The sequence below is a fragment of the Cuculus canorus genome, chromosome 4 (assembly GCF_017976375.1).
Source record: "Cuculus canorus isolate bCucCan1 chromosome 4, bCucCan1.pri, whole genome shotgun sequence".
Taxonomy (NCBI): domain Eukaryota; kingdom Metazoa; phylum Chordata; class Aves; order Cuculiformes; family Cuculidae; genus Cuculus; species Cuculus canorus.
The window spans coordinates 10407382-10420413 of record NC_071404.1 but is presented as its reverse complement, the minus strand read 5'-3'; the positions used below and the strand labels follow the sequence as shown (position 1 = coordinate 10420413).

Sequence of the window (13032 nt, the reverse complement as noted above, 5' to 3'; positions counted from 1 at the left end):
TAAGCTGGCTGATATTAGTGGCAGAGGCACTAAGTCTGTTCTAGCAAAAGTGGCAGATACCCCCAAATTTGCGATTTGGGGGCTGTGTTCCAGGTGACAGCATCTGGCTGGAGACTGACAAAAGTGATCATAATAAGTTTGTGTTCTTATTTCTACATAGCTCACTTGTAATTTTGATTTTCGGTAATTTGGCCGCATTTATAATCACATTCTTTTTAATGATGTGAAAAAAATTGTTGTTGAATGTCACTTGGTGTTCCCTGTGCTAGTAATGGAATAGAATTACTAGTTTTCAGAAATTAGATTTTATTTTACATATTGTTTTCCTCGGGGAAAAAAAAAAACCAACCTTAGAATAGCACACTTGGGAGTTTTGAGATTATGTGTAATTAACTAAAATCACTGTAGCAATTGCAGGTTTTGCAGAGTTTTTGGGAAGGCCTAAAACCAAGATAGATTGTAAAACCACGTTATACTGGAGGAAAACAAAGAGAGGATTTATTCATACTTGTAGCAGCATTGAAGGTGAAAAATGAAGAGAAAGCTTTCTTTTCTAATTACAGTTTTAAGGCTCCACCTAATACTTTAATTAGCTTTTCTTAGCTTTGACTCCCATGGCTGGATGCAGAATTCCTGTGGGATTCTTCCAAACCCTAGGATGCTTTAATGCTTCAGCTGGTTGTTCTGTGTTATTTTTTGAGGGAACTGATGGAGATGATATAAAAAGGTTCTGCTAATGAGTTTCCCTGTCCCTCAGAGTTCCTCTTGCTGCAAACTGTTTCAGTGCTGCTTCTCCATCTCCATTTCTACCACACACAGGAGTTGCAACTCAGGAGAGGATCTGTTGGAACTGGATGCTAAACTAATTCACTTTTTGCTGTGCCATACAGAGCAGTTGCTTATGTATTGCAGAGGACATTCCTGAAGAACTATATGAAATAACTCTGGCTTTGGAAGTGTTTCTATCCGGCTTCAGGTATCCAGGTTCTGCCTTTCCAGTGTCAAGTTCTGGATAAGGTGTAAAAGCTGCGACTGATAGGTTTCTGCCCCTCATATCAGATACTGGAGCTGATATATTACATAGCATTGCCTCATAAGTGCTGTATTATTAATATTTTTTTGTTATCACATTCAGTTTTTACAGCTCAGGATTATTGAGATATTTCTGCACTGTAATCCCATATTAGTTGTCCCTTGGCACTGTAAGGGAACGTTTGGGAGCTATAAATGCATGTTTTATTACAGGAAATTGTTAGGAAAAAAAAATGTTAACATGGAGCTGAGAAAATTTTAGCAGAACCTAAACAATATTCTAATTTCTTATATTTTCAATTTTATTTTTTTCTTGAGTTTTATCCTTATCATGCACATTTTATCCTTTTTTGGTTTAAATTTTCAGAAAAATAGTAGATATAGTACCTCCAAGTATCTGAGATTAAATTTGATAGGTAGAAAGAGGCCCTGTTAATTACTAATGCTCTTAAGTTACTTTTTCGTATGCACTGTTATAGAAGGTTTGTCTGTAATGACCAGAAAAGCTAATTGGGAGAGAGCACTGTGAAATGTGATAAATCCTGCACTGATGATATTGTTTATTTTAATTCCATCTGAAATACAGTATCATTGCATTCTTCTGAAAACCCAGGAAAGGTTGGTAATGAGTTTGAATAAGCCACTTGTCTGGGTAGTTTCTTATGGTGGATGTATTCAGCAATATGGTGCTTCAGCAGCTGTGTTTTTCAGGAAGTCCATCATGATAAGTACAATGAGAATGCTCTGCAGTTTGAGGCTGGAAAAGCTGAAGGAGTCAAGAAGACACTCTTCCAGAAGAGTGGGCAGCTGCAAAAGCTGCCCGGGTGTGGAGCAGATGTTGTTGCTCTTGACTTCAGAGTCAGTAGTCTTAAACATTCAGAATATTTTCCTGAATGAAGATATCACTTAGGATCTCTGAGGAGATCCCATAGCGACCTTCCAGTACCTGAAGGGGGCATACAGGAAAGCTGGAGAGGGGCTATTCGTAAAGGCTTGTGGGGATAGGACCGGGGGAATGGGTATAAACTGGAGAGGGGCAGATTTAGACTGGACATTAGGAAGAATTTCTTCACCATGAGAGTGGTGAGACACTGGCACAGGTTGCCCAGGGAGTTTGTGGATGCTCCATCCCTGGAGGTGTTCAAGGCCAGGTTGGATGGGGCCTTGGGCAGCCTGATCTAGTGGGATGTCCCTGGCCGTGGCAGGGGTTTGGAACTAGGTGATCTTAAGGGCCTTTCCAACCCTGACTATACTATGATACTATGACACATCGCTAATCCCATTAGCCAAATTATTCCTTTTAATCAGCTGATCTCAGGTTGCCCACTTCTACTGAAGTTAAGAAGGGGCTTCTGCAAATCTTGCAGTATATGAAAAATAATTCCCTTACTCTAGAATTCAAAAGATTGACAGCAGACGAGGCTTTCAGCGCATGTCCTACCATGTGTGGAGTTGGGCATTACAAATACATGTGATAATATTGTAGTGTAGTCAAGTCCACTCCTTCTAGTGATGCTTAAGGTAGATTGTTCCTGATGGAGGGATTTGCAAGCAGCTGTATGATTTGTTTCTCAAGACAAAGGTTTCAAGCCTTGGAAACACTTTAGGGGTTTGGGTTGGTTTGGGTTTTTCCCTCCCTCTTTAGCCTTTTCTCTAAAAATAGAGAGAAAATACCTAAGGGACTGCATGCAAAAACCCTCTTGACTTAGTAAAATATTAGGATTAAAAAGTCAAGAAATAAAGTTCTGAATTAAAGTTTTAAATGTCGCTTCTGGGGTCATTCCTTAAAATATAGTCCCTAGCCAAATAACGATGTGCTATTACCCAAATAATAAGACATGTTCTGGATTTGGTTTAAATTACTCTAAAATAGACTGTGTAGCCACCCCCTTCACTTAAAATAACCGTAAGAAGCTGTTAATCTCATAGTTTTTCTCTCCACCACATCTAAACTAGTACATGTTAGAATCCAAAGGGTTTTAACCTGCTGTTTATTGTGTTTCTTGTGAAAGTATCCAAAGAGAAACAGCAGAGGTACTGCAAAAAGCAGAATGAGAGTAGTAATTTTTTTTTTACTGCCACGGAGTCATACATACCGAACCCTTATTATTTTCCTCTTGTCATTCTCATGACAACCTTTGTCTTTCCCCAACTATTATCTTTTAGATGGCCTGTGGAGCAGTTCTTTTATTCTTTTTTTACAAATTGGAGCCTAGAGTTGACAACAGCCTTAAAAAGTATAAAAATAAGAGTAATAGCTTGGGAAGGACAAGGTTGAAAGGTTAGTGGTGGAGTTTCCAGTTACAGCCTACATGGGTATCATGGGGATATATGTACCGTTAGAAGTTGTGTGCAGATGATAACATAGATTTGCCTGCAGAAATTTGGGGTTTATTTTTTTAATTTACTTAAAGTATTAAAAAAATCAGATAGGAGAGAAAAAAACTTTAAATATCATAGACTGGATTAAAAGCATATGTTACAGATACTGTACACAGAGCATAAGGTGGCCATTGTGCTAAATTCTGTATGAACTGAAATAAAAGCTCATTATAATGTTTTTTGAAATACATTATAAGCACTGAAATATTAAAAACATATAAATTCATGTACATGATATAGCTGTAGATGTATATATTTTTATCTAAATTACTCAAAACCTCTGGCATTTTGAATAATGGCCATGAGAGATTCATTAAGGCCAACTAGTGCAGATGAAGAGATGCTGTTAAAGTCCAAGGAACTGTACTGTTTTCTGCTTTGTGGGCAGTCTCTCATCAATTTTCTAATGATCTAGTGGGACGTGTCCCTGCCCATGGCAGGAGTGTTGGAACTGGATGCTCTTTAGGATCCCTTCCAGCCCAAACTATTCTGTGATTCTGTGATCTATCATTGATACTTAAGAATTAGATTACTGTCCCTTTGTAAAACCTTTCAGCTTGATTTCTAGTTGCAGCGTCCTTTTGTGTGACTAGGAATGTGTGCAATTATGGAAAATCTTCTGCAAAATCCTCCCATTTCTTTACTGTAGATGACATCCCACCTGCTTCCTTATGGCATGTATGAAATTCTCCTGAAAAGCATCTTTGTCTCAAAATGCATCACTCTGGTTTTGCCAAGTGAGCAAACCTCTGTATTAGAATTAATACCATTTAATACATAGCTTTTTAATTCACTATAAAGTGGATTCACAAGCTTTGGATTCACACTATAGCAGAAAGGTGTTACTTCTTTTACTGCAAATAGTTGCACACTACTTCTACCTATGCGTGTTGAGTTTGCTGGAGACTGACGACTAACAACACTTTATTGGTGTTTTAAAACACAAATGGTGCAAGGAAAGTCACTGAACAATGTGTTAACAGTTTTCTAGAAAGCATTTGTAGGGTTCTTCATAGAAGCTCTAAGTGTTTTGCTGTTACACTATGTTGAGATGAGTTTTGTCTTGCTAGAACTTGATCCCTCTCAGTTAAAAGGCACCACTGACAATCTTCTGCAACCTGCGTCTGAAAATTAATCATAATCAAAGACCTTGCCTGAAATCAGAGACTTAGGGGGTGATCTTACTTTCCTGTTAGTTGCAGCATTTGTAGCATAGTAGATATGTTGGGGTTACTCCTTTGCGAATAGTGACCACTAAAACCAAACAAATAAAACCAAACACTTTTTTTTATTATTTTGAAAACATAATGCATTTGATTTCTTTGTATTTATTATATTTGATACAATGAGCTTTTAAATTCTTTTTATCTGCCAGTGCTGTAAATGTAAGTCGTACTTAAGATACTCTGAGGGTTTGTTGGTGAGTAATGAGAAGTTCTTTGAGAGAATCGCATACATTCTGCATTAGTTCAGAGCAGATTTCAGGTTTAATGAACCAAATACTTCTAAATGAATTTGGAAGGAAACACCTGTGAGTGGTCACAGATTTCTACAGCTAGTGACTACAGTTTTGAGTACACATATAAAATATTTAAATTTGGACCAACTTTGAATCAATTGACTTCAGTTGTTCAGATTTAGACTTTACTGCTGTCAGTGTTCTTGGATGAGTGCCAATGTGCAACAAATTCAGTGCAAGATCTTCAGATAGTTACCTGAAACCATCTGGCCATATACTACCGCTTAACCTGGCCAGGACTATCCTTAGGAATTTAAAAGATTGGTTCCACACGTGGAAGAAGATAATGTACAATTGCATTACTGGGTTTTGTTTGCTGGGATACATTTGATTAAATGTCTCAGTGCAGTTTTGACACCAGCTAAGTGTCCTAGAGACGCCTCTTTAAAGTGCTGTAAGAGTCTTGCTACTCTTCTAACATGAAAAATGGGGAGTAGTTTTAAAGTTGCTAGCCAAGTTAGATTGAAAGCTGTTTCATTGTTTCTGCCAGAAGGTGTCTGTTCCTTTGTGTGTCTAACAGGTTTAGTCTTTGGAATCAACCTTTTACATGTCTTATTTCTTGATATTTGCCTTCAGACACGTTAACTTTGCCTTCAGACATGTTAACTTTGCAATGTTTTTACAATATGACAAATAAATACATGAGAAGCATTATTTGTATGATAAACGTTTCACAAAGGAAATTTCATGCTTATTTTGATCTTATCTCTTCTTAACATAATTCCCTGGGTAATGTAGGGTTTCCTTCAAACCAAGAAGTTTAGAAAATGAGGATTTGTGTCTCGCTGCTTAGTGTGGCTGTTTGTGTTCTGTAGCGGTACGTGATCCTGCAGATATCGGCAGTGAAACGTCCCAGATCTGAGTGTAGTCTAACCTTAATGAAATGCTTCCTGCACATCTGGTATCACTTGAGAATCTTGAGCTAAATTATGCATGTTAGGTAAACCAACTAGCTATGGTATTCCTTACAGAACTGAAAAAATAACTTGTTTGAAAATATAATTTGGAGAGAAGGTAAGCTGAACTCTGTAGATCAAAATTCAAGTTATTTTCTATAATATCAATTTAAAAAAATCACTTTAATATTTGCATAGACACAATCATTGCTGTTTGATATACTCCATTATAAGAAAAGCCATCTCGTCTGCTGTTTATCTGAAACAATTGCTAGGTGTCTGTTCTTACAGTATTTCTGACTGCTGCTGCAATATTAATTTTCTGGCTACATCTTTCAACAGTAAAATATATTTTAAAGAACAGATGGCCATTAGTCATTCTTTGAGAGTCATTTTTGTCTAAATCTGACTCGGTCCTGCTGGTAAAGGTAGCGTAAATGTTTTAAACTCTATGGTTCCTAAGTCCCATTTAAAATTATTCTGGAATGTTCACTTTTCTCTTTCTCATGGCACAAGCAATCCTGAATACAAAATATCCTCCATTCTGAACCTCTTTTATATCAATACTGTACTTCACATGTCTCTGTGCCTGTGAAAGTATGTTGTAAATGAGAATATGCATACGTGCTGACCTTCCATCCCACAGTGCTGAAGCAATTTGTATGTGCTCTGTGCTTGGGATTTTTAGGACAAAAAATGTTCCAACTAGTCTTGTGGTGGGCCATGGCCAGTCTTAATGACATATCACAAAATCTAACGGAGATTAGCCTGGGACAAGTGTAGGTCAAATTGCATTCCTTGGACAAATTAGTGAGTAGGTAAAACTGCATTCCTCCCAGTTGGAGGAGATTTGGAAAGACAAACATTATTAAAAGTAGTCAGTGTTTGGTCAGAATTTTGGAATGAGCCTTTATTCTTTTCTGCAAAATGGAAAGGACTGAGTAGTTTATGTTCTTGAAAAGCACTCTTTGCAGGTCTCTGCCCACTTAACACCTTACTTTGAAATATTTCTTCAACTGTGATTTGGAGGGAAGACTCATCCTTGAATCAGCACCCCTGCTTTCCCCTCCACTGAGGTTTTTGCTTTCTCCAGAAAGACCCTTGTGTTGGGAATATGTAATTACTATAGACTGCATTTGTCTCCATCATGAGGTCCATGCTTGTCTTGGAGAACAACAGATAGTGAAAATGTATTTATCACTGTAAGATCAATTCTTTCAAAACCAAACAAAAAGTAGACCTTATTTGGCTGTGTTACAAGGCTGACAAACTCCTTTATCTATATGTGTGAGCATTTGTGCAAGTGGGCAATCAGCTACCACATACCATTGCGAATCAGGGGTGACTTCCTCCTGGTTCTCGCTGCCTTTCAGTTTATTCCTTCATAAGCAGTGTTCTTACATGACCTTACATGACCTATTCACTGTCTTGCATGCAGACCTTTCCATACTGACAGGATTGCTATTATTTATATATATATGTATAAATATATATATATAATATTAAAAGATATAAAAATATAAGGATATAAAAATATATAAAATATAAAAATACTAAAATATATAAAAATATATATAAAGATCCCCTATGGAAAAGGAAAGGACATATTGAGAGAGAGAATTCTTACTCGGGTCTCTCGGGTCTCTTGCAAGCCTGCTCTTTACTCAGTCTTTGAAAGAATGGAAAACCAGTTAAGGTACTCGTGCTACATGTTTGCCATTGATCATAGAATCATTAAGGTTGGAAAAGACCTCTAAGATCATCAAGTCTAACCATCAACACAACACCGCCACACCTACTGAACCATGTCCCGAAGCACCACATCTACATGCTTTTTGGAACACCTCCAGGAATGACGACTCCACCACTTCCCTTGGCAGCCTGTTCTAATACCTCACCACTCTGTCAGTAAAGAATTTTTTCCTAATATCCAATCTAAACCTCCCCTAACACAACTTGAGGCCATTTCCTCTTTTCCTGTCCCTCGTCTCTTGGGAGAAGAGACCAACACCCACCTTGCTACAACCTCCTTTTAGGTAGCTTAGACAGCAATAAGGTCTCCTCTCAGTCTCCTCCAGACTAAACAGCCCCAGTTCCCTCAGCCGCTCCCATAACCCCTGTGCTTCAGACCCTTCTCCAGTCTCGTTGCCCTTCTCTGGACACTTTGCAGTAGCTCAATATCTTTCTCGTACTGTGGAGCCCAAAACTGAACAAGGTGTTCAAGGTGTGATAGTTCTATCAATCACTAATCTTCAATATTTATTTTCTGCTCTGTTTTTAATAGGGTTTTAAATATTGTATGGCCTAATAAATTCATTTTTACGTTTTAAAGGATTATCTGTATACCTTACAAGTAGAATTTCAAAACCATATCCCATCAAATTTTGTTACATATAATTATAAATGTTGCCTACATGTGTTGTCCTGAAATAGCTGTTCATGTGTAAGATTTATGCAGTCAGTAACTTTTTTTAACATAAGTAGTTGTCTGTGTAGAAGAGAGCACTGGATTTTTGGACACCCAAAGTATGAATATAAGTAAAATATTCTGCTTTTTTGTAATAAATAGCAAGAACTGTTTCTTTCCAATGAATGAGGAGGGCATTTTAGTGTTCCTCTATCTGTGAATATAGTAGAGTAAGAACGCATATTGTCTTCAGTCAACACGGTGAATCCTTAGGACTTAATTGTAATCATATTCTATGCTCTGCTCCCAGTTGAGGGTTTTTCCATTGACAAAGTACTACTTTTTCTGTAAGTACTTCCTTTTTTAAAGAAATACATCTTGATTCACTTATAGGTTATTCCTGATATTTGAAGAAGCTAGATTCCCACCAAAGCTTCTCTCCAGTCTCAGGTTGTTTCAAGCTTCCTCTCCATAAAGAGGGGTGGGGGTGGAAATGGCTGGCAACTGTGCATCTGTTTTTTAAAAGAAAATTTGAATCTCTAGTAGGCATTTGGTGTCACATTTTAATCTCTTTGGAGTTTATGAACTATTCTGTTGCAGTAATTTGACATTTCAGGAATTTCTACAGTTAGGTATATAAGAGGACTAATCAACCTCTGTCCTGTATCAATTGTATTTTCTCCTTTCTTTCCCTTTTTAATTGTAAGGTTATATTTAGACTGTTGTCACTATGTTAAGGTAACATAATTCAGAAATTCTTTTTTTTCAAATTAGCCTCCACTTTAATATGTTTCTGACTTGACTTCGGAACTGACTTTCTCATTCTTAGGTTGATATTCCCCTATTGGATTTTTGGTGGAGTTATGGTGGAGCTTTTAGAGGAAGTTAAAGTGAAAAATGGTGCAGCACTTTGTAATAGCTAAGGAAAACGCAAGAAATTACTGGCGAATTATTTTCTGCTTAAGGGAGTTTTTTTGCAGCTATGCCACAGAGTGAAAATCAAACATGATGGTGATTGATTACATGTTGATTAACAAGAATTTACAGCAATTAGTTCCAGTTTGCTATAGAGCCTTGCCTGAGTCATAAATCCTTTAGGATTTGCTGAACAGCCTGAACAACTGAGTGAAGAGTTAGATGGCTTTTCTTTACATTATTTTTTTTTTCTCTGACAGCAGTTTAATGACAAGTTCTTGTTCGTCTGATGACATCGATCAGGAAGAAATCCAGCTCGCTTTGCAGGCTGCTAAAATTGCCACCCGAGAAAAGATCAGATCCAGATTTCATGGCAGCAGTGATCTTATTCATCGCCTTTTTGTCTGTATCTCAGGTATGACAGTAGTCTTGTGTTCTGAATGTAAAAACTACTAATCTCTTGGGACTTTTTTGATGCACATAAAGTTATGATAGACCAGCCTAGAGATGAAGTTGCAGAAAGGCTGGTTTAGGGGCCTAAGTTGCAGGCTGGTGTAGCAACACCTGCTACTGATGGGAACCTACAGAATGAGAGATACAGACATCTTAGACCTGTGGTGATGAAGAGCTTGGTCACACTGGTAGGTTTGACTTCAAAGTGCTTCTTTTATTTTTGGTGGTGCCCTGTGGCTTCAAGGAAGGAAATTCAATATAGCATTTGTATTTTGATGCAAAATGAATCTCTGTGTTTCCTGCTAAAGGACCAGGTAGATATGTATTAAATTATAGGTAGCATAAAGGCCAGAATGTAACTTGGCCATTATGGAAAATCAGCTTAATTAAATATTCATTTTTTATTCCCAATCCAAGCAAGTGATCCCCTCAAAAATAAGTATGAGGCTGTTACGGGTAGCAACAGACAAATTTACTTTTTTTTTTAGAGTGGTTTATAATGTAGTAATGATTTACCCATTTTCTCAAACTCCCAGGTGTTGCTGACCAGCTGCAGACAAACTATGCTAGTGATCTGAGAAGTATCTTAAAGACCTTGTTTGAAGTTATGGCAACCAAGCCTGAAACAGAAGACAAGGAAAAGCAAAAGAAAGGTGAAGAGATTTAAACATTTATTTTCTATAATGGATTTCTGCCGGTAGCCTCATGGGGATCCGTGAAGTATTTGATGAGAATTTAACATTCTGTTGACTTTTTGGCAAAGCACACCATACAGTGATTTGATCTATGTGTAAATAAAAGTCGTGGAAACAAACAGTAAGAAGGATGAAGACACTGGAAGTATAGGTACACAGGAGCATGTCTTGAGGCAAGTTTTGAAAGAGGGAAAGCCTTCAGAGTGCAACTGCTCATTTCAATATTCCTGTGTATAGAAGAACCGTGTGTGTAGCCCACATGGGCATAACATAATCTATGCAGGGTTTAGACTTCACAGATTTTTATTTTTTTTTTACCCTGGTATTATATCACAGTGGACATATTTTAATTTACTAAGATATATATCTTTGTGAAGTTTGTATAGCTGTGTAAAAAGGGCAGATTATACAATGAAAATACTCAGGAAAATACTGAAATCTGCCCTGTTTTGTAGAAATCGCAGAACGCTGAATTTGTCTTTAAATAGAAAAATACCCACTTCTGAATTCTAGATATTTCAGCTAGTGGACCCAGAACTAGATCATGAGCTAAGACAAGAAATTTTTTTGTCTGTCACCATTTTGATTATTTCTTTTTTAAAGACGCAAGTCTGCTAACTTACCTAAAAATAACCATGTCATCCCAGCAAGACTGCTATTACTTCTGTCCTTTATGATTGGAACTATCAGTGTTTGAATGTTATCAGAATTTTCTATATTTTCCTCTCTTTCCACATGATTGAAAATTTTCATTTTCCCTTTCTCCCAGTTTAATTTAAAAGCATGGAGGGTTTTATGTAGAATGCTAGGTTAAAAGTTGGTTAAATTTAGCAGAAAAAGCTCAGTCCAACCCAACTTTGCAGTGAGATAATGCACAATGTGCATTATAGTCCTCTGTCATTTCTGCTTGAAATTTCCACAACATTTTTTTTCATGACAGGATGTCTTGATGTGAAAGAGACTGTTTTCTCCATTGGCAAGAAAAAATGGGGTTAGACAAAATAGCTAAAGAAAGGATCGGAGATCTCCTGAACATTAAAATAAGTCATAAAGAAACTAGAGCTGTAAAGATTTATCACTAGGAAATATATAAGTCAACACTACTTGGTTGGAGGAATTTCTAATGGATTAACTGCTACATTTCTTTTTTTTAAAAAAAACTGGTATGTTGACAACAGTAAGCATAAACAAAATGAGCAAGTAAAAGTCAGGGACATTTGGAATGAAGTTTCTCTTTGATGTGGGGTTTGATGTGTATGATTCATTTAGGGACTCTCTGGTTATTCTTATAATCTACTTCTTTGTAGAGGATCCAAGTTAAGAACTGGAAAATAAAATATAGGATGCAGCTAAACTGCTAGAAGTAAGAGGATTGTATGTTCTTTAATAACAGCATCTTTCATTTCTGTTGTCATTCAGAAGAAGAAGAGAGGAGATATTTTAAAATCACTCTTTTTGTCAGGGTAATGAAAAAGCAAGAAGTATAAGACGGTTCGTATAGATACTAGTGTAATCTAATCCCAGAAGTTCTACCACAATATTTTAAGTGCAAATTGGAAAAATATGAATTTCAGTACTTTTTGGTTTGTTTTACAGTTAATCAGGGTTTAAGGAATGCAGCTTTGGAAGACTGTGCTTTATGTCAAGAAAGCATATCATCCTCAGAACTTGCAGCAAAAGCCAGAGATGGGGACTTTGAAGGTACTTTTCTTTTTTCTGAGAATAAAATGAGACAACACTGATGTATAAAAAAGTAATCAATTTAAATAGAAAGAAAATTCTACTAAAGTATAGAAACTATAAAATATTGTCATAGTATGATTTAGAGACAAAGTCAAAGTAACTGAGCATTTTTCTTTCAGATTTTCTTTTAACAGCCTCATGAAACTCTGATCTACAGTTGTCACTTTCGACATGAATTCCTTTGTATCAGTGGAGTGAGGCTCTGCATGGTCAAGGCTTTAATACAGCCTGTGACATTACATGTGACATGAGTATTAGAGGACTGTGTGAGATGCAAAGCCCTAAGGTCTTCTCAGCCAAATGTAAAGAGATCTTTTACATAATTTGCCATATGTGGAGGTGCAGTTTTTTCCCATGGTAGAAGCACCTTTCATATTTTCTTCACTTTTGTCTTCAATATTATGAAAATATTTTGGTTATTATTTTCATATTCTTCATCCTATTACTTCGAAGGAAATGTTTTAGGTAAGTCTGCTGAGGTTACTTGAATCTCACTTAATACATGGTAAGAGTGAAGGAAAGTGCATATGTAAGTCTCAGTTTGGTAGGGATTCAAGCATTCTGAGACCTCAAAAGTTTAGTCTTTCTCGTTTTTTTAATCTGAGCTGCTGTGGGAGTGCGTAGGAGTTGGTCATGGGCTATAGCCATAGTATGGTAAACGTATAAAAAAAAGATTAAAAGCTATCAGAGCACTTGCAGTCAAAGAATAAGAAAAGATAAAGTAGATGTATGAAATAGAGAAACAATAAAGCAATCAGCTTTGATCTTCAGGGCTAAGTGGTTGTTTCAGCACAGCAGGAGCTCAGTTATCAGGGTGGTCATGTGTCTGTGGTAGAGTGAGAAATAAAAGACAACTGTCAACTGTGAAACTGCATCTGAGCTTCCCAGAAATTCACATGTGCAGTAATTTCCTGTCCTTTAAAACTTTGATCTATTGTTGTCTTATTTGTCTGCATACATTATTGTTCTTCCAGTGAGGGGTTTTGAGTG

General features: G+C 36.8%; 1 protein-coding gene across 6 annotated transcripts in view; it reads left to right on the top strand.

Annotated features, from left to right (window-relative positions):
* Positions 1-13032, top strand: part of ZFYVE28 (zinc finger FYVE-type containing 28) — a 154711-nt gene that overhangs the window by 127579 nt on the left and 14100 nt on the right. For 4 of the 6 annotated variants that reach the window (XM_054066093.1, XM_054066095.1, XM_054066091.1 and 1 more), the window contains 3 exons: positions 9412-9566; positions 10141-10257; positions 11896-12000. In XM_054066093.1, coding sequence (XP_053922068.1) covers positions 9412-9566; positions 10141-10257; positions 11896-12000 — 377 coding nt within the window. The remainder of the gene's footprint in view (positions 1-9411; positions 9567-10140; positions 10258-11895; positions 12001-13032) is intronic. The other 2 variants (XM_054066094.1, XM_054066092.1) reach the window with 1 other exon arrangement.